This window comes from Rhopalosiphum padi, chromosome 3 (assembly GCF_020882245.1).
Source record: "Rhopalosiphum padi isolate XX-2018 chromosome 3, ASM2088224v1, whole genome shotgun sequence".
In the NCBI taxonomy this organism is placed as follows: domain Eukaryota; kingdom Metazoa; phylum Arthropoda; class Insecta; order Hemiptera; family Aphididae; genus Rhopalosiphum; species Rhopalosiphum padi.
The window spans coordinates 55,908,623-55,932,410 of NC_083599.1; the positions used below are offsets into that span (position 1 = coordinate 55,908,623).

The following is a 23,788-nucleotide window of genomic DNA, read 5'->3' on the forward strand; positions in this document are numbered from 1 at the left end:
ATAACAGTTTTAACACTACCTAAAGTGTTTGGTTAGTATCATTTAATACAAAAATTAAAATATAATATTATATAATAATATTAAAAAAATTAATAATAAATAAAAAGTTATATTAACTTAATCAGTCAATAGTCATGAGTGGCTATGATTTTTTTTTTTTTTAAATAAAACAAAACAATTTGTAATTTATTGTTTGTTATTCAAATGTACATTAAAAGGTAATATGTTTGTTGGTTATAGACTCCAGAAATTACCCGATAGATTTTGACGAAAATTCCAGTGATTGTTCTCCAAGATATCAGAAAAGAGTTATATTCAATACATCACAGGCAATTTACTTGTCTTGGACGTATCTATCAAAGCAAGGTACACTTAAACTAGGAGTCAAGATGTATTTATTTTGACAAATAGCGGCATTCAGATCTTCAATCGATTCTTATGACAATTTAATTTAAGACTATTACGATCAGCAGTAAAAGATAATTTATTTCCCTAATCAGGAAATCTACTGAAAAGTATAAATTATGAAAAAATTTAACTTTGTTTCGGATATGTGCATTTGTCTTTGTACTTGATAAAAATAGTTTTGATTTGAAATTAAGCTTTAATTTTTCAATCCTGAGCTATAAAAATTGAACATTTTATAAATTTTGAACTTCAAAATATTGCTAATTTTCGAAGTTTTCTATACGAACCTATTCACACCGCTAAACCGTTTAAATAAATAAATATATTTTTGTATAATAGGTAAACATATCTACAGAAACAGCGGTAGTATATACCGAATATTTTATGGAGGTGGCCACTAAAATAATGAGTCATGATTATCTAATGATCGGCGATGAACATAATATTGTAAACGAGACACATTTGTTCCGAGCTAAATACAACGTTGGGCGTGTTATGGCATGGAACGCTGTTTGGTTATTTGGTAATTTCAAATAAAGATCTATAAACCGTAAACTAAACATTTATGTGATAATAAATAGATACATTTGTAATATAATGATTAAGGTGGAATAAGTTGTACTACCAAAAAAGTATTTGGTATTGTTGTCCCGGACCGATCAACTAATACATTCCTTTTCTTGATGCAAAAATACATACACCCCAATGCATTTATGTGGAGGGCTTATGGTCAACGTACTAATATATTTAGGTAAGTAATATAAATAAATAAATAAAATTAATTAATATTAATAAACTATATTTAAAAATAATTATACAGTGGTCGTGGAGTGTAAACCATTCAATCAACTTCGTTGAGCCCCCCAAAAATGAGCCATTAATTTGGGTGGCGACTGGAAGATTTAGCCAGGAGTGCTTGGATAAGCAGTGGGAAGGAGCTCTACCGTCAAATCGAGAACCTATTCGCTACCACACGCAGCATATTGAAATGTCGTGGAGAGAGCTGAAACGCATATTAACAAGATGCAATTGCAAGCGGGTAGCGGATTCGTATATTGGCGAATGGATGTATAGGACCAATATATTAAATCGCCTTCCTACAACCAGCGATCGGTTTAAAAGGTTTATGTATGACATAGCGAGGGCTTATCCTGGGATCGGATTTAATACAATGACCAGGGATATTGACGATTGCCAATGTCCGGAGTGCTGAAATTCAGAGTAAGTACATAAAGTACTGACACTAATTAAGTGACCAAATTTTTGATCGTACACATAATACATATTAAAAAAAATCGTGTTGTTTTATTTTTAGAAATCGTAACGTCGGCAGTTAATAAAAACGGTTCTTTTAAGAACCACCCCTTTAAAAAGGCCCTTTTCAGGGCCACCAAATTTTTAAGCTCATAAATATATATTATTATTTATTAAAAATATATAATATATTAATGTATAACGCACGTAATATCTGTTCTCATCCTTAAAATATTTTTCGATATTTTTTCCTAATTTCAATATTTTGTTTTATTTTTTTGCTAATATCAAAAACATTTGGTAGTAATTACTAATTCAAAGTAAATTGTTTCTACATTCAACTTTCTGCACTCTACACCGTGGTGCATAAAGTAGTATATTATTTATCCGTTTATAACGTTACTGACCCTGTAACCTATTTGTATTAATTAATAATTAATGTCAACACTCATCAATTAGTTGTATTATACATATTTATATTGAATATTATGTGTAATATAATATTACTAATGAGTTATTAAATAAATATTAATTTAATATACTTACTAAAATAATTATTTAAAGTACTAAATATTTAACATTTTGAAATCCGTGAGTCATCCCAGAACAGCAATAATACTAACATGCATTTGTTCAAAAATAATCGATAATAGCATATTTAGATACTTTTGATTAAATATCATAATGCTTTGATTAAACTAATTATCAGTAGGTATTTTTTTCTTCTTGGCCCACCTTTAGTATTTCAAATCAAACAGTGTTCTTAGTTTCAGTTTCTAGAGTAGTTTCTATACTTGTATACGTTTTGGAGCTCACAAGAAATATTTCTAACCCAGATAAAAATTCATTTAGCTGCGTATATCCTATTCATAAACAACTAAATTACCAATAATTGTATACTATATTGAATACTGATAGATGCAATATTTAATCGTTTTAACAAGAGACGTACTAATTAACCAATTAGTCTTTGGAGATTCTTTCTCTGAAGATATTTTTGTTTTTATATTGCATATTCTATACTTCTTTATTTTTACAATACAATTTACAATCTGTTAAAAAATAGAACAATAATTTAAAAAATACGGATTAAAAAAGCCTTCAATACAGGCACTTTGTCTCATTTACATAGGTATATGTGTTTACAATAATATCATTTATACAATTTTAAATTTAAATTAGATTAGTAGGTTCCGATACCACTTGTTTTAATCTGTTCCTGGTTAGAGTATATTTGCTGATGCAAGCGCTTTGAATAAGAGATAAGTGTGGTTTTGAACATTTAAGTTGAATCGCCAGTAAAAATGTCTAGCTACATCATGAACGGGCGAGATGGCAAGATTATTATGTAAGGATTAATTGAAAACGTAGAAGGGTGCTTTGGTCATAGGACGGTGGGTTTTGGACTGGAAATGTTAAATACGGTTGATGTTTGAAATTTTTGCAGACCATGGGGGTTGAAATTGAATTCCGTACGCTACATTAGTTTAAGACGGTGTTTGTATATTAGTAACTTGGCTGGAATCTTTATGAGGCAGGAGTATAAGGGATGCCGGTTAAGACGAAATCGATCGTTTAAGGATAGAAATTTGTTGCAAAGATGAGGAAACCATAGGTTAATCAATGACAATGCCTATATATATGTAGTGCTCCACATGGTTGACAGATGAATTTTGCCATCACTCATTAACAAAGTCAGCGATGAGACTAGTGAGTAGCTTTGAGTTGACATTGATTGGTTTTGGAGAAGAAGTAGTTGAGCCGTAACGTATCGAGAAGAAGCAATCTCCTAAGTAGGACTTAAGTTTATGTGTGTGGTTGCGAGGGTTGTGTTGATTCCCATGTAGAAGTTTTGGATATTAAATGTAAGAAGATTCACTGTTTCATCAATATCATTGTTCGTTTTTAGATGGACTTTTAGACTAGGTTTTTGTAGTATTGATTTAAAGAAGTTATCCCAATTGATGTAAGTATATAATGATGTTAGGTTACATTGATTGGATAGAGGCTGGCAGTCTTTTGAGCATAGCACGGGAAAATAATCTGAACACAAATGGAGGTTTATAATTGAAGAGTAGAGTGTGTTAGGAATTTTGTTATATAATATATTCGGTCGCTTTCTAGATGACACTAAAATTATTTAGAAGATACATTTTGAACAGTAAAAGGCTGCTATTAAAAAAGGTATGTTTTTGACTATTTTGGATACGGAACATGATTGTATATAGTCAGATTGGAATTTCGGAAGTGGATGCGATTTGAAAGAAAACCTAACATAGATAGCGGCGTCTGTATAGTGTTGTCCGGGTTTATGTTGGAGAGTAAAAAGAAGTTCATCTGTATAATTTTTTAGACCATTCGCATTCCACGAAAAGATCAGGAGGGAGCTGTCATTATATGTATTATAGTGGCGGCCAACCGTATGTGTGGTTGTTGACTCTGACTCCTATCGCCGCCGGAAAATTAAAACCTGATATTTTAAGTAACGTTCATACATCAAATGTGTATATAATATTAAACAAAATAATTTTTTGCTGTCTCCTACAACTAACCTAGCATTAAAGAAATTATATACATTTGATATTACTCTTGTTAGAAGAGAATGGATTTGGTTAATTATGCACTTTAAGTAATCAATAATCATCTATAAACTAAGTAAATTGTCTATGTTCACTAGGTGTTGAGTATTGGAAAAATTGTCAGTAGTTCTTTACCTGTGGTTACTTCTTTTGCATATAAATATTTTAATAGTCCCCTAGTTCTGGAGTTGCTTAGTTGATTAACAGATAAAGTTTGCTGGATTGTGTTGATTAATACTGTTGATTATTATGCTTTGAGCTGGGTGGAAAATGGCGGCATAATTGCAGTTATTTAAATTTGGCACAGCTTTTGTAATTGGCAAGGAGGTCACCTCTGGTTTCAAGCCCTGAATTTTGAACACAATATGATTAGTAATATAAGTAATGACTGGTTATAAATCATAATATGTCATATTCAAATAATTTTGAGCCATCATCAGATATTTTTTATAATAAATGTATATTACTTACCTAATAATGATTTGTTTTAGACATAGAAATATTTTTAAATTCTTAATATTGTTTTTTTTTTTTATTTACTTAGGTTAAGACAATTAAGAATAGGTTACGGACAATCAAAGGCCCAAAAAAAGATAAGAATCATTAATACTTTTGTCTTATGAAAAAAAAATTTCTCTAATTCATTTAGATGAAGCATTGGACAGAATAGAAAAATCTTCTGAACTGATGAAAAGAGTTCTATTATTTAAATACATTTATAATATTTGTCATACTCACATATTATTTTTTATGTTGAATTGTAATTATATTTCCTAATAATATATTTACATATTACTATATTAGCTAGGTTTATAATTGATGCAGTTATACTTTAATTTTTACAATTCCTAATAATTTGTCACCATTAAATAATATGCAACATGTATTTGCTGACAGTATTTTTTATACGCCCCTAAATATTTCCTACAAATGTATACGGTACATCGGTACATGTATAATACATAAATGAATTTCATCTACCAATTATATGTTTTTATGGAAACAAAATCTCAACAAGCTCATATAGACGTATGGTTAAAAATAAAACAATTATTTTTTCAATTCCGTGAAAAATCGTTACAAATCCAAAAAATTCATTTAGACTTTCAGAAAGTGGCTACGATGCAATATTAGAAGTTTTTGAAAATAATTTGAGCTTATACCTTGTTGGTTTTCATTAATGGTTCCTATTTTTAAATATGCGAATACAATAGAAAGTTCTTCTACTTCAGAAATGTTGTTTAAAGACCTAAAAACAGTAGTTTTTAAACACAAATCGCTACCATTAAGATTTGATGATTTTCTAAAAATTTATATTAACTCAATAATTGGATCAACAAATATTTTAGCAATCAAAAGAAAATATGAACACCAAACAATATCTAATGACAGCCTGCATTAAAAAAAAAGATATGTTAGAGGAACATTAAGCTGAAGAAAGTTTAATGCATAACCAAATACCTAACTTGACAATTAACGAATTGTACCAATCATCTGCTACGAAGAAGACTTATCATATAGAAGAACCAGAATATTGAGTTTATGATGATCAAGCGCTTGTAGAAAATTGGAAAGGTTTAGGATGTAAGAAAAGATACCTCCCCGAACAGTCCATATTGTGTTATTGCTTGGTATAGTGCTAAATAAACTGAACGAATAACTTGAATTGATAAATCTTGCTCAACTTATAAAAGCTATAACTCAAAATACGAAGACGCATTACCAAGTTATTCACATGTAGATTCCACCTCATATGTTTATCAATGGTTAAACCCAAATAACGTGTACTTGAGACCCTAGATAAAGTTTTACATAATTTACCACTGCAAGTGTATTGTTAAATTATCGAACTGTTCTTCTTTGTTATTTATCATAAAATTCGTAAACATTGTTTTATTGTAGTTTATTGATAATTTCCTACGTATAATTTAAAAACTACTACTTTTTAAAATTCTTTTGCTGCTTTTGTATGCATCTCATTCAAGGAGTCACCTGAGAAAAGGAGACATGTGTCATCGGCATATTTGATGTTTGGTCCTTCAATATCTAAGCTACAAATACTGTCTATCTATAGGATAAATAGAATTAAACCCAAAACACTACCTTGAGGAACACCGCAATTTATAAACATTTCATCCCCGGTAATTCCATTTATTCGAACCATACAACAAATTTGTTTTCCAAATAACTCCTATACCAGTTCAAATTTGCTGATGTGATACCAAAATTGGGCAACATTTTTAAAAGTTCTAGATGATTCACCGTATCAAATGCTTTGGCCAAGTCTAGAAAAATAGCCAATGCCTTTTTATTATTGTCTAGATTATAATTTTTAAAACGTGTTGCGCTATATAAAGCATTTTCTGTCCATAGACCAGGTCTGAAGTCAAATTGATTTTTAGATAAGTTTAAATTTTTCTAAATACTGAATAAGCCTATTTTTAATAATTTTTCGAATATCTTGGAGAAATTGCTTAACATAAAAATTGGCCTGTTGTTATTTATACAAGATTTATCACCATTTTTGAATATAGGTTTAATTACTGCTAACTTAAATTTCTCTGGAAATATACTATTCTTGATACTTAATATAAATATATTGTATAAATATACAATAATATTCACTAGTCAAGATTTAATTTAATTTATATTGTACATAACGTCTTAAAAACTAATAACTTCTTATTTCCTTTTAAAAATACTAATTTTTCTAAAGTAATATCTGATAATTTATTTCTGGCACGATTATGAATCAATCCTGCTAGGGAAAACATACACTCAACTGGTGCTTATAACATAGTCAAACAGTCGCGGTTGGTAGATAGGCGAGTAAAAATATTCCTGAAAATTAATTTTTCAAAGTATTGCATTAATGTATTGCGATACAAGATACAATTGTATCTAAGATACTGCCAAACTCTGAGTGTAGCCAATGTAGGTATGCTACTAGGTTCTTTGTCTCTTTAATAATTCTTTTTTATTTTGCTTCCACTCTTTGTAAATAAGCAGCAGACATATTAAAATTCATTAATTTATCAAAATACATTTCCCGTTGGTTTCCAGTCACTTTTTTTCCACTTATGTAGTTTCGAAAATGTTCCTTAAGCGTACAAATAATAACAACTCTTGCATTTTCTTCTGGTGCATATTCTACTATACCTTTTAAATGACTTAAGCGTATAATACATTTTTAAATAAATTTGCCCTCCAGTATTTATTTTTGCATATTTATATGCTAAGCAACATGGCAATTTTGTCGGTTCAAAGAAATGTTAATTTATAATATTTGTCCATTTGTGTGGTTTTAATATTTCATAAGATCGTTTAAAATTTTTCCCATCTTAAGTTTGTACATAACTGGTTTTTCTTCTTTCATATAGATCGATTCTTGAGGAGAAGAGTTATATTAAAATAAAAAGTTTCTTCAATATCTTCTTCATGTAAAAAATCAGTGCAATTGACTTCTTCAGAAGAGGTTAAATTGGCTTCTGGATGATTAGGAGAATTGTTTGATAAATTTTGTTTTGACTTATCGTTTAAACCTCGAAGCAGTGCAAGATCTAAATTGTTTTCTTTTAATATTTGTATAGTTATTACTCCTTTTATCAGTATCAATGCAAATAATGATTATAATAGTAGGTACTTCTTATTTACTTGATTTTTTTTATCATCTGTTTAATTAAAATAAAGGAATAATGAATTACACTGTTTACATCATTTTTCAATTTGTTAGAACAGAACATTCATTATGGCTCTGGCGACAGTTTTGATTTTATTAATAAATTATGATGTTAGATAGGTTTATATAGATTAAATAATTTACAATGTATTTTGTCTATTATGAGAATTTATCACAGGCATACTATTAATGTTAGTGTTTGACGTAATCTCTTAAGCTTGGGTTCACCAAACAATTCTTTCCTAAATAGTTCAATTATAGGTGTACAAGATTCTTGAGGTTTTGGTAAATCATTTTTTTCATTGAATGGTGTATGAAATACTGGAAAAAACACCTTTTTTTAGCCCAATTATGTTCCTTTTAATCTGTATATAGAATTATTGAAATACAATTTATAAATATAAAATAAATATTAGGAAAAAAGTCTCCCGTTGCAAATATATATAAAATTATAATCAATGTATTAAAAATTAAAAAAATATATCTTATAATAATATTATTTAAAAATATAAAAATGTATTTATTCAGCTATAAAAGATCTCTTATTTTTATATTTTGACCTAATTAATTTAAAATGTTAGGAATATCTGCAAATTTGTCTCTTTGTTTCATTTTATTTAAACACCCACTGAAGACTTTTTTTCGATAACTTTTTACCGTGTAACCATTTTACTTGGTACTTTTTTTCCGTTTACCACTTATAGTAGGTACCTCAATGGCTAAATATAAATAATTATGTTTTCTTACTTCTAAGTCATTACAATCACTATAACTGTTAATCAAATCTTCCTTTCTAAAATGTTCTACACAGACGTATGTAATTTTACGTTCATGATTACCATTTACTTTATTAATAATTTCCTCCCAAGAATTAAATTCGGATTCACGAACTTAAAATAGTTGTACGCTAGACCGTTTATATGTTACTGGAATATGAAAATACTGAACACTGGCGAGGCATTTTATTACCTATTTCAACACAAATGTAGAAACTAATAAATACGATTATTGAAACAAATCAGCTCCAGGCGCTATACTAGAGTAAGTAGTAAGTAAATATTAAGCAATGCATGTATGTAATTATGGTTTCTCGATAATTATTGAGCTATAATATTTATTTATAAATATAAATTAATTATATTATATATTTAATAAAATTATTAAAATTTACAATTTTTTTTCTATAGAATATTGGCACTGAAGAGGAAAGGAAAAACAACTACTTATGTGGCAATTACAGTTATAAACTGGAAAATCTATCTGTTCAATGACTACATTTTTATTCGCCTTCTGCATACGGTATACTCGAACAATGTTCAGTAATGCTTAACCAGAGGTGAGTACTATTAGGAAATGGTATTCAAAATTAGATGATTTGCCTAGTATGACCAAAGAATCTTTTCAATCAATTTTATTAAAAATTAAAGAAATGGCAGAAAATGATAAACAATTATATCGTTTTTTAATAATGGATGAAATGAGTATTAAACAACATGCCCACTGTATTAATACTCGACATCAGGAGTATATTGATTTTGGATTAGGTGATAAAACAGAAAAAATGGATACTGTCGTTTGGGGTTACTTTGCTCCAAAAAAAAAAAATAAAACCTTTGGTGATAGCTGGTGACTTTGGAAATGGTGATAATTTAATTTTAGTTCGTGCGTTGGTGGCAGCACTATTATAGCTATTTCATATGTTACCTCCATACATGAAGGCAGTTTTTTTCTGTTATCTGTGCGTTATCATTTGTGGAGCCGTTAAGCGCGTGAGAATTTGAGCTGGCTAACTTTTCTCTGTGGAACGCATTTTTTTTGGATTTTTAAGGTAAGATATAACTCATTCTATTTTATAATTTTGTTGCGAAAACGATGCTGTATCAAGATTTGTGTTTAAACCACTTTTGAATAATTTAAAAGCAAATTTCATGATTGGGGTAACTTTGCACCACTAAAAGGGGTATCTTTGCGCCAGTATTTTATCATAGTGTTTTGGCGCAATATTTCCCCATCAACTATTATTCTCGATTCTAGATTAGATAAAAGTTTCTCTTAATAATAGGTAATCCTAACATAGCTTTTATTTTTCATAGATAAAAATGCCTCGAGGTTATACTAGAAAATTGGGATCCCGCGAATATAAAAATTATACAGAGGAAACCTTATCCAGATGTCTAGCAGCAATTCAAAATAAAGAATTATCTCACAGAAAAGCATCACTAGAATATGGTATTCCTAGACGCACAATTTTGAAAAAATTAAAAGGTTACCGTTTTCTTAATCCAGGTGTGCCACCAATATTTACCGAAGATGAAGAAAATATATTTGTTAATTGCATAATAAAGACCAGTGATTATGGCTTTCTAATGGGAGAATTTGATCTAAAAATGGTGGTAAAACATTACCTTGAACAATTTGGTTACATTACCTTCTTCAATATATGTTTTCGTCATATTAGTCGTTGGTATGAACACTAGCTGGAAGGTACCAATTGCCTATTACCTTATAAATCGAATAAGTGCTGAGGAAAAAGGTAATATTATACTTATTTGTTTTCGAAAACTTGACACTACAGGTATTATTATAAAAACATTGACTTTTGATGCGCAGCCAATAATCTCTCAATGGCATCTGAATTAGGAGCCAATTTTTAATATTCAGTTAAAACCATATTTTCTACATCCAAATACAAATGACAAAATTCACATAATACTTGATCCAAGTCATATGGTTAAACTCTTAAGAAATTGCTTTGGAGACTGGAAGATATATATTATGAACGGAGAAACTATTAAATGGAGTTACTTTAAACGTCTTCTAAATCTTCAGAACGAAAGTGGACTACATACTGTTACAAAATTGAGAAATCACCATTTATTTTATTTTAAAGAAAAAAATGAAAGTTAGACTCGCTTTGCAAACATTTAGTACCAGTGTAGCTAATATAATTTCATTTTGTATGAACGATATGAAACTAGACGATTTCCAAGGCGCTGACAAGACAATTGAATTCTGTCTACGTATATATTTTTGATATACGCAACACTAGAAACTTGTTGAGCAAGGGAACATATAATAAATCAATTAATAAAAGGACAAAAACTGAAAATTTTCAATTTATTGAAGAATAAATTGATTACTTAGCTGAAATTCAATGTAATGAAAAATTACCAAAATATGGTCAGCGGTCAATATGAAATTCTCAAAGGAAAACTGGTTTTCTAGGACTAATTATTTATTTAATTAGTCTTAAAAATTTAGTATTGGAGCTAATTCATACAGAATACCTTAGCTTTATTTTAACATATAAATTCAGTCAGGACCATATTATAGAAATGCCGTTTCCAGCTATTCGGACCAAGAGATGATTTAACAATAACTCTAGCTAGGTTATCCCAATTCGAAGCAGCTTACAAATCTATAATCGTACATTCAAAAATTAAATCATCATCCAGTGCGAATTGTATGGCATTAGATGATACTACAATACTTGGAGTATCTAGTAGCCACATCAAAGTCAAAGATACACAATCAGAATTAGTAGATTAATTGTGTGTTGCTGGAGGAGCAGAAAATTTATTATCTATTTATCAGCATAGCAATTTTATTAATGATGTAGCCTATATTGCTGGATTTGTAATTCGCAAAATAATAAAAAAAAAATGTATGTGATAAATGTACTGTAGAAATAGAAGTTCGATCATCAGAATCTAAACTTTTGGATCGTAAGAATCGTGGTGGATTAATCAAAGCTAGCCATGATGTTGTTCAAATTTGTAAAATTATAAAAACTTTTTTTGTACGTATAATATAATATAATTAATTTCGGTATAGAAATTATGTTCAATGTTTCAGTATTTTTGGTATTTTCGATATTTTGTTTTATAAATTAAAATTTTAAAAATACGGTATACCGATATATCGACCTATTACAAACTGAGTTATTTATTTATGTAGAACATGACATTTATGAATATATTCAATATTCTTTAGTCAAACGTTCAATTCCAAAATAATTAAGCAAGATTAAATAAGAAACAATATTATTACTTGATTAGTATGAATACTAATAATTACATTAGAATTATACCTTTTTTTACTAATAGTAATCCACTTTAAAATTTTTTTTCACACCCTATGTATGTATTAAATATTGAAATGTAGTTTGGTAATAATTTAAACACAGTAAGAAAAAAAACGAAATAACATTTACACATGTTTATAATTTATTGTATATAATATATTTATTATACTTCATGATGCATAAGCCATAAGTTGTTTATACATAAATTATAAATACACCCAAGCCTGGTATATTATACTGTTTATGATTTGTAAGTAATAAGTATTAAATATAATATTTTACATAGAATGAAGAAGAAAGAATATTACGGAATAAATATTCAGAGCAGGTTTAAGTCCTAAAAATATACAATCATATTTGTAAGTTACACTTTCAACCCGAGTGTATTGAAAACACTTGTGGTAGGTACAGTATGTCGGATGGTTCATTTTTCATTATAGATAGAGTCGTTTTACTATTAAAACACTGCTCAGTTTCAATTATGTTTCCAAACTTGCCAAAATACCTATAATGTACAATAAAGAAAAGAAAAAATATGAGGGTGCTCAAAAATCAATTTGATTCAAGATTGATAATGCTAGTAAAATGCTTTTGAGAATATAACATCAGTACACTATCATTAACAAATATAACATCATTTACATTTACTGAACTTTGAAATTTAATATGTTTGAAAATAGTAAAGTTTATGTTGTACTATGTCTTTATTTTTCATAATTATAGGCAAAGGTCAGAATAGGTACATCATTATGCACTATTAATAATTTATATCAATATTTTGTAAGTGACATCAATAGTGTTCAAAATGTTTATATCATATTCATATTTATAATACAAACGTTATTTTTTTAACAGTTTTGAAAAAAAAATTTAAATAATAGTTTATAATTATTTTATACTTTAAAAGTTTAAAAATACTATTAAATATATTTAGCCAATGCTGCAACATATTATTCATAATCTTTTGAAAAATAAAAATATTTATTGTAAGTGTATATATCCAATTGTGTATACTTAATTAATATTTTAAACCTTTCTTATTAAATGGAGAATAGATATTTTTGAATTTGTATTTCATTATTTATGTTAATACAGTTTAATAAACATGCATGATTTTATGTTCACTTTTGATTTTTACAAAATAAAATTATGGTATAGGTACCTACAAATTTTATAGCATTATTTTTTTTTAAATAGGTACCAGCATAACATCGCATACTGTATAGTGTTTCAAACAATCCATTATTCTAGTAGAACCTTCAAACGATGCGCAACCTGGTGGTGATTCCGTGTACCTTTTATATTATACCGGCAAAAATCGGTCGTTTTATCAGCTACAAATTTTTTTTTTTTGTTTTTTATTTGAGTTAAACAATCTATACAAATTATGTATAATAAGCTTAAGTGTTAACAAAATTAAGATTACAGCCAGAAAACATAAATGAGTGCCCACTGGTGACACTCCAGGTCAGAGTCGTAAGGTTAAATTATAGAAGTAGGTCGCGGCACCACTTTCTTTTCAATCTTTTGGAAGGGTTGCCAGGCATTGGATTGGTTAGATTTTTAGCTATGATGTTAGGATGGTCGAAGAGAGAGTTGTGGTAACGAGAGTAAGACTTGGTAGCGATTTCTAACACTTTTATTTTTAGGTCTGAGTGTAAAGTTTGATTGGATACATAGAAAGGAGCCTTTGTTATTAAACGAAACAATTTATTTTGGGTTATTTGAATTTTGTTTATATGTGACTTTTTTGCAGAGCCCCATATTTGGATGCCATACATCCAAATGGGTTTAAGGAGAGTTTTTTATAAGTTTAGTTTAGTGTGAAGTGTAAGTTTTGATTTTGCGTTAAAGAAAAATTTAAGGGAACGAAGTCGAGAGTTTAGTTTAATTTTGATGTTATGAGTATGATGGGCCCAGTTTAGTTTTTTGTCAAAATATATACCTAGGTATTTTGTGCTTGGAGAGGTTGGAATTGTGATGTTGTTAAAATAAATTTGAGGACAAATTTGATGTTTAAGGGTAAAAGTGATGTGGCAGGATTTGGTTTCGTTTATTTTGACTTTCCAATTTTGACACCAGGATTCCAAACGAGAGAGATGAGATTGAAGTCGAATAGAGGCAATAATAGGGTTTTCGTGGGTTGAAAGGATAGCTTTATCATCGGCGTATTCCGCAACGAACGTGTAGGGAGAAGTGGGTTGATTAGCTATGAAGATGTTGAAAAGGATAGGTGCTGTAATTGCTCCTTGAGGAACTCCGGCTTCTATAGTGGATATAGACGAGAGGCTTGAGCGGTACCGAACAGCGAATTGACGGTTATCGAGATATAATCAGCTACAAATAATAAAAAAAGTACGCATCATGAAAACGCGCGTATACATAGACTTGATTTATTTCATATTTGGTTGATTCGAATTAACTATACAATGTGGTATTATGTATGTTTTTTCTAAGTTTAGGAATAAATTATTTTCATTTAGCCACTTTTGGATTTTAATCAAGTCGGAATGTACAATAGCAAATACTTCATCCCACTGGACTGGACTTCAACAAAAAGTACTGTATCATCTACATAACAAACTATTTTTCCATATGTATTCAAGTAATTAATTTGGTTTATATACATATTAAACAATGTGGGTGATAGAGTTGTCGCTTGAGGTACACCACTCACTATTGAAGTTTCTTCACTTCATTCGTTGTTTATTCGAACGTGTTTTCTATTTATAAAATATGAACTTAGCAAGTTGTAAGCCGTACCATTGATACCAAATGTGTTAATATTTCGTATTAATATTTTATGATCTATATAAACATAATATGAAAAACTATAGTTAAAAAAAAAACAACAATTCTTAGGTATTCTTTCATGTGTGCAAAAAGGATAATTTATTATTCACCTTTATTTTATCAGCTATGTTTTAAATATAATTAATATTCTTAGCAAATAATTGTTATGTATGTAACTACAACAACTGTAGTTTAACACGAGGACGCTGGTAATGAAACTAGTTTAATTGATTACTGGAAAGTACATGCTTATTATCCAAAAATAGACGAGGTTGTAAATAATCTTAAGACAAGATTTTCTCCGGAGAGTTTAAAGTTGGCAATTTCTATTGATCATTTTTTCAATCTGGACTATGATAACTTATAAACAGTGGCGTACGCAGGATTTTTCAATGGGGGGGGCTTGAAAATAAATTATTACTCAGTTGTCACTGGTTTATAAGTTTGAATAATAAAGTGCTTTTATATTTCTTAATTAAATTAAGCATAAAATATACAAGAAAGAAATGTATGAAAAAAGAACTAACAAAAAATATAATAACAAAAGTAATGAGCAATAAAATATATTTTTATTTGGTCCAGTCTGCTAATTGTAGTCGCTTCGGTGATGTTTTTGAAAATTGTTGTATAACTTCCAATTCAGTTAGATTTTCTTTTTTATTTATATTTGCTAAAGCTAATCCATTAAGACGTTCTTCTGTCATGGTTGATCTTAAATAGGATTTCAAACGTTTCAATGTTGAAAATGTTCTTTCTGGTGTAGCAGAAGTAATTGGCAAAGTGGCAAACAGTCTTAACAGCACCTGGATGTTTGGTAATAGATTTGTACAGTGAGGTAGTGTATCAATAACTGATTGTGGTTTGTCATCATTATTATACCACTGACATCTCCACATATGTAGTTCAGCTCTAAGACATGAACTATCACTATATGTAAGATCTTTATCATAATGCATAGCTGCCTTTAAAATAGAGTCATCATCATATAAACTAAAATTTGATGGAATCAGTCCTTCCAGAGGCATAACATCAGATAGTCTATCATCAAATCGTGTATGCAAAGCTTGAATTATATAATCAAGAAATGGCAAATACACTGAAATTTTAAAATATGTTTCTGGATCGGTTACATTTATATTGACTCGATGAGTTTGTCGTCCACAAACTCGTGGCATACTTATTTCGACATCAACTTTTGCTGCAAATTCAACGATATCTTTAAACATTTTTTTAAAGTTAACATCTGCATTTTCTCGAAGTTCCTCTAATGCGCATCGAATCACCATTATATCAGACAATGCCTTTGACAAATCTTGCTGCTTACTTTGCAGTGATATACTAAGTTGCAATGTATATGAAAAACCAGTAACAGTGACTTCAAGTGACACTAAAAAATCACTTTTCATAATAGAATTTAAGTACAATGTGGCTTTGCACGAAGTTTCAAGATTAGTATCATTCTGTAGATCTTCAAGTGCATGAACTAAGTATATGTATAAACTCTTAAATGTTATTAGAGCATCATGACGTTCCACCCACCGAGTTTCACAAAGTTTTTTTAATTTCATTTTTTTACTTTGTTCAGAATTACTAGTTGTGTCCGCTTCAATAACTGACTTTAGTTTATCAGCTCTTTTTGCAGATGCACTAAAAAAAGTAGCAACGCAAGACACAATTCCCAACATATTTTTAATAGATGGAACATTACAAGCTTTAGACAGACAAAGATTTAATGAATGGCTGAAACAATGTGTGTAGAAAGCAAGTGGTTGGTCATTTTGAATTAGAGCTTGAGCACCATTATTTTTCCCCGACATATTTGCACCACCATCATATCCTTGGCCTCTGAGGTTATTTATACTTAAACCAATATCTTTAAGCTTATCTAAAATTGAATTTTTTATTGCTAAACCTGTTGTTGAGTTCATTTCAACAAAACCTACAAAATCTTCTCGTATAATCCAGCAAGATGTATCTACATATCTTATACACACAGTCATTTGTTCAATTGTACTAATATCTGTCGTTTCATCCACCAGTATTGAAAAAATTTACATTTTTTGATTCGTTCTACTATTTTTCCTACTATCACATCTCCAACCGCAACTATTATTTCATTCTGTATTCTAGAGCTGATCATTGTACAATTTTTTGGTGAAGTTTCAATGTGGTTCAGAAGTGCTGTATCACCAGATTCAACTCGAAACGAAAGAAGTGCACGGAAAACTCCTTGTTCGCCATTCAAACAACTACTTCTAATTTCACTTGATGACAACAAACCAGATTCTCTATGCCCACGTAATGGCAAATTATTTCTTGCACAAAATAGAATTGTTTTTATAATTGGTACAATCCTCTTTCTATTGCTTTCAATTACTTGTTGTTTACGTTTATCAAGAAGAACGTCAACAGCTTTACTACCTCCACTTTCATAATTTATTAAAAAGTCATTTGCTCTTTGTACTGACAGAAGATGGTATTCCTTTTTTTCATGGTTTTTGAATTCATTAATGGCATCTTTAAATTTCACCATGGGTTCAGTAACCAATTTTCCCAAACGCTGAAATATAGTATAATATGTTGTACGTTTTAATATTTAATTTTCTAAATTACCATATTTATTGAACAAGCTTTATTTATTATTTTAATATTTTAAATGAAGATTATCTAAATAACTATATAAAAAAAAAATGGTAACTGATAGTGTTAAGAACCATAGTTATTAAGTAAAAGTTTCATGCATTATTTACCTGATTTGCTATTCCACCACCAGAAAATGCAAACAATATACATTGTTTACAGTATGCGCCTTCTTTTTGATGACTATAGGCTAGCCAAGGAAATGTTGTTAAATATTTGTACTGAAACTTTCTTTTTTGCTTTCCTTCTATCTTCTCTGGAAATGCAAAATTAGGTAGAGGTACCCAAGCAAGCTTTAAGCATTTAGCAATTTCAGATTGTTTCAGTCTTTGGTTTGATAAAAAGCAAGCAATATCATTTGTATAGAGGTAGATGTAGAATCTGTAGATGTGTTGTGTACCACATGATTAGACATAGATTTAGAATCATTATTATTATCTTCAGCAGTAGATACAGAATTAATGCAATCATCCTATAATTGTTATAATAAAAGTTCATATTTGTTTAATTGTTTAAATATATAAATTACATTACTTACAGTTTTTTTTTTCTTCGAACTGAAAATCGAAAATAAACTTGTCCTTTTTTCTGACATAATAAGAAATTTAAAAAATGAAATGGTATTAACTATACAACTTACACTTCAAAACGATTCAAAAACAACGGATTGCTGCAAGGTTTATAATCTATAAACCTTGGGATTACTGTGCAAAAAAAATTATATAACCAAAAATATTTCTATAAAGCTATATTATATTATATTATAAGATTATATATAATTTATATATAACTCGGGCATCGGAATAACGATGTTTGGATAGACGGATAGTGTTGCTAACATCAGTTCAATTGTTATCATAGATTATAGATTTATATGGACTGTGGCACGGCTAAAAATAGTATCTTCAATCGTGTTTACTGACTATGGGATGTATAAAAATATTATCTATGAACCTTAGGAGTTTAGTCAGTTTAGGACAATATGGTCTGCATTGTTTGCATTGTTTGCAATAAATAGGTAAACACACGATTTAAGAAACTATATTAAATCGAGGTAAATATAAAAAAAAAAAACAATAATACGGGTAATGGGGGGGGCTTCAGCCCGTTAGCCCCCCCCTGCGGACGCCACTGTTTATAAAACTAATGTAATAAATAACTGAAGCATGAAAGAACTAACTAACAGTCTTATTACTTAAAGTTGTGTTAATAATGTGTTCTAATTAATATAGGATTTACTGAAAATTGATTTGTATTCACTTCAAGCTAAAATGGTGGTTGCCAAAAACTGTATTCAAAAATATAATAATGAACCCGAACAAAAAAATAAAATAAATTTATTCAAAAACAAATAACAATTTCAACTTTTCCTAATGTATATAAACTTTGAAATTTAGCTCTGACCTTAACAATTTCTTCGGCATCATGTGAGAGGTCATTTTCGACAACGTGAAGACGTGTCAATACATATATACGGTCAACTATGACTCAAGACCGTTTTTCCTCCCTGGCAATACTAAATATTGAAAGAGAAAAAATAATATTGATCCAAATGATATATGAAATATCTATTCAAAAACTAATAAACGTTTGAAATTATAGTTGGAAACAAATAAATGTCTTATTTTCATTTAGTTGAGTGTTTTTTTTTTTCTAATATTATTAATTGTTTAAATCTTGAGAAAAGTATTTCAATGTGATCCTGGGAAAACTAATATGATAATCATATTTAAAATGAAGTGTTTCATGAAATAAAGCGTTCGTAGTTGACTAAAATGGATTTAGTAGCAATTGTAAAACCAATCACAAAAGATTTCTTATTTGTTGTGTGTACAAATTGAATATTCTTGGATTGGTTTTGAAATTTTAAACTAAATAAATATTATACAATGGGAAATACAACTGAAAAAACAATATTTGAGGGAAATATTGGAAAAAAAAACAAATAATAAAATATCCGGTTAATGTTTCTGCAGAAAGTAACTGTGGCTTCTAAATTATGAAAATTTGTCCATGTTCATATTTTTCAAAAAAGTCAATGCATCAGCTGTTGATGCACTTAACGTTTGTTCTACAAGCGTCACTTTCATTATATTATTCTGCCACTTTACATGGACCTGGCTCATTTTATTAGCAAATTTAAGTGATAATTTATATTGAACTTCAAACGAATGATCAATGTAACTCCATTTTATAGCTCCTTCATCAGAAATCAACGTTTTGTTATGGATCCGGTATGAAATATATTTTTTCCATTATAATAGGATGGTCATATCAACATAATTATATATATTGTCGAATAAGCAGCCCAATATTGTCATACTTTAAAAATTGATTTTCAGGTCTGTGTGAAGGGTATGATTTGAAACATAAGAGGGAGTTCGTTAATTTTCTTAATGCAATATTTTGAAAAACCTGAATACGATTTAGATTTGATTTTTTAGCATTTCCCCGGAGTTGGAGGCCATAAGTCCAAATGGGTTTGATGACGGATTTGTGCATTAGTAGTTTTGTGTTTAGATCTGAGTGTTTGTTATTGACTAGTAAGGTTTTAAGCATACGAAGTCGCAGGTTTAGTTGAAGTCTTTTTAAACGCGTATGTTGGACCCAAGTGAGTCTACGGTCTAGGGTTCAGCCAAGATATTTTACTGTTGGAATAGACAGAATTTGAGTACCAAAGAGGGGACTGCTGGACAATGCCCTAGCTTAAGATTAAAAGTTGTATGATTTGATTTAGTTCGATTTACCTTAATCCTCAAATTATTATATCAGGTCTTTATAAGGGAAAGATGATTTTGAAGATTATGCGATGCTACAATAGGGTTTTCATTTGTAGATATGATAAGTTTATCGTCTGCATAGTCTGCTACTATGGTGTTGAGCGAGATTGGTTGATCTGAAGCATATATGTTGTACAGTATTGGGAAAAGGATACCTCCCTCCAGCTCTGATGTTTGCTATATTGCTATATTGGAATATGCGGATTTAAAATGTACTTGAAAATAACGATCAGTTAGATATGACTTAAGTGTTTAAGTCGAGGGCAAAATTTTTTTTAGCTTGTATAGCATTCCCTCTTGCCATAAGCGGTCAAAGGCGGATTTCAGCAACTTCGTCGATATAATTTTATACTTGGAAATGAAGCAAGTGTTTCCAAGATTCTTTTATGACCAATTTCCAAGAATTTGCAAGACTAAAAACTGTGTCTTTTAAGTTAATGGCTTTTGGAGCATCGATAAAGTTTTTACCATGCACTGGATCAGCAAGAACATTGACTAAGAGAGACTTAAGATAATTAAATTTAATATTCTGTATTACATTTTGACCCATTGGTTGAATAGCGCTGTAGTATTGGGATGTTAAAACATTGCAAAAATGTTGCCATCATTACTACGTAATTCTTCTGCTGATAGAAAGGACAATTATCCAACAAAGCTTTTGGAGATAAATTTACATTTAAATGGTGATTACAAACTGCAGGAATAAATTCTTTTTGAAACCAGTCCAAAAATAAAACTCGATTGACCCATGCATGTGTTCCACTTGCATCAGCAAAGGGTATGAATGTTATTCGAGCTCTAATAATTTTTTTTTTGAGCGTTTTATTCACGACTTGATGCCAATGTTTGCTCTGGTAACATTCGCCAGAATAAACTAGATCCATCAGCGTTATAAATTTGTTCTTGGTCCAAATTGTTTACATTTGACTCGCTGCAACTCATTTCGAAATGGTTTGATTGATTCTTCGTCACAAGAAAGCTTCTTACCCGTTATTTTCAGGCGCCTAATAGCATGACGATGTTTAAAACTGTTTAACCAACCTCTATTAGCAGTAAAACCATCTTCCTGCTTTGTGATTTCACGGTGAAATAGACGTGCTGTACCGTAAAGCCAACACGTTTGGGTACAAATAAACACAACGTTTGGACACATAAAATAAAAGGTATATATAACGAGTTTAAAGTTGACAACGATATAAGGAATTATCTATATGATATCGGTCCACTTTTTGTCGGAAAAAAAAGTAAATAATATAGATAAATAAAATAAGATTAACCAAATATATTGAGAAATATTTTAATATAATATGACAATAAAGTTTCTTTCCATTCTTACCAGTCAAAATAAACTAAACCATACAGAATTGTGTTGAAAAATCTTCACCCTTCCACGGACATATTATCCATAAAAGACGAACTAACCTCACAGAAATATTACGAATGTACTTCACAGACAAACCAAGGCACCTCTCCATATGTTCTTCATCGACTTAGAACCAGATACTAAAAACCCTGATATCTTCAAGCTTTCACTCTTATGCTACTCAGAACTTAAAGTTGAAGCCCCTCGTTCAAGAAAAGACACTCCCCAATGTCTTCGCTGTCAATCATATGGTCATACACGCACCTATTGCAACCACCACCCCAGATGTGTTCACTGCGGTGATCCCCACAACTCATCAATATGCCAAAAAGATCGAAGCCTACCCGCGAAATGTGCCTTATGCGGTGGCCCACATCCTGCCAACTACAAAGGTTGCTCAGTTCACAAAGAACTCAGCAAAAACAGAAAACTCTTATCATCGAACCCTTGGCGCAAAAACGCACCAAACCATCAAGCTTCTTCCCCCTCACAATAACCTCAAAAAACCATCCACGCAGAAGGGATCCCCTGCCACAAAATTCCCCCAACCTATCACACAGAACACATAATGAATCTTCTATTCCTGATGTTTCAAATAACACTCGTCTTTCATTATGGAATTCAAGTCACTAATCAAACCCCTGATATCCCTACTTACATCACTCATCGAAAAACTTATCTCAAAACAATGACCAAAAATAAGTTATCCTCCTTAACCATTCTTCTATGGAACGCAAACGGAATCACCAACAACACGGAAGAACTTAAACTTGTTCTCGAAGAAAAAAACATAGATATAGCTCTCATTTCCGAATCTCATCTCACCTCCAGCTCAAAATTTTAAATTTTCGGATATGACTGCCTCTAAGCCAATCACCCCGATGACTCAGCTCTGCCGCATTACTAATTTCTACTAAAATCCCACACTCGCCTTTTCCTCTCGAATCCAACCAACTCATGCAGATAGTCGCTACATCTATAAATATTAACTCCATACCGGTGTTCATATAATAATGAATTACGAAAAATGTTGAGGCAATCAAACAAGGTTAACCCGTGCCGATTGTACCTAAAGTTTGAATTAATTCAGTTTTTGAATATTTATAAGAATTTTTTATATTTTTTTGAATATTTCGCAAACCGTTGAGTAAATCGAAATCATTTATATAATATGTTTTAAATAGAACAAAATTGTCTATAAATTATGTCTTAACAAGTTTTTAATACCGTCTACTGTTCATGAAATATATTGACTCAAATTTATAAAAATACCGTATTCTCAAAATGTTTACTATTAAAACTATATAAACATTAAATATATTATTATTAATGGTAAATATTCATCAGAGTTAATGTATTATGAAATATTTTTATTAATTGAAGTATATAATTAATGATTTAAATTAATATAATTTTTTTAATGTTTCCTTTTTACAATTTGGATACATTTGTCTGTGTTCTTGAACACATTGTAGTACATATTGTTTTTGCTCTTTGTTGACTGTTAACGCTTCATTAAAGTCTGCCATTAAATTCACGCCCCTCTCAACTGTATAATTGACTATTTTTAGAGATTTTATTAATTCTCTGCCATTAACAAAACTGATATGGTTATCCCACGATTTAGGATCATATTGTAAAAAACTTGTATCGATACCAAATCTGGTGAATAGTTTTAAGCTATTTTCTGAAATAAATTTATCAATATTCATTTCTGTAAAAATAAAAATAATTTCAAAAATAAATTGTATTAGTTTGTATTATTATTTACTTTCTATTAATGTCATTATTTTAAATAATGTACTCACCATTAAATTTTTCATCTATCTAAAATATGTCAAATAACTTTTGATGTTTTTTTTTTATTTTTTACTATGCAGCTACGGTGTTATAATATGTACCATCCCCTATTTCAACCCCATAAAGACCTTTTTTTAAAAGTAGTCTATGTCCTTTCTCAGTGTCTAAACTATCTATATATCAAATTTCATTTAAAGCGGTTCAGTAGTTCCTAAGATTAGCACGTTCAAACAAACAAACTCTTCAACTTTATAACATTAGTATAGATTAAGATTGGCACCTCTAAAGTGCAAATCAGTTTTGTCTTTTGTGCAATCTAAGTATAATGTAATTTATACCACGAAAATAATTGCTATGTACAAAAATTCTTAAAACGTACTTATGTAATATTTTATCATAAAAACAGTA

General features: G+C 29.6%; 1 protein-coding gene and 1 pseudogene across 1 annotated transcript; one reads left to right on the top strand and one right to left on the bottom strand.

The window, feature by feature from the left end:
* Positions 1–10,019: 10,019 nt before the first annotated feature.
* On the top strand, positions 10,020–19,039 carry LOC132925211 (uncharacterized; annotated as a pseudogene).
* A 3,944-nt stretch (positions 19,040–22,983) lies between these two features.
* Positions 22,984–23,401, bottom strand: LOC132924509 (uncharacterized; the record flags this gene model as incomplete). The annotated part of the gene is made up of 2 exons (XM_060988874.1): positions 22,984–23,294; positions 23,389–23,401. Coding segments are annotated over 2 exons (324 nt in total), but the record flags the coding sequence as incomplete, so codon positions are not given.
* Positions 23,402–23,788: the final 387 nt, after the last annotated feature.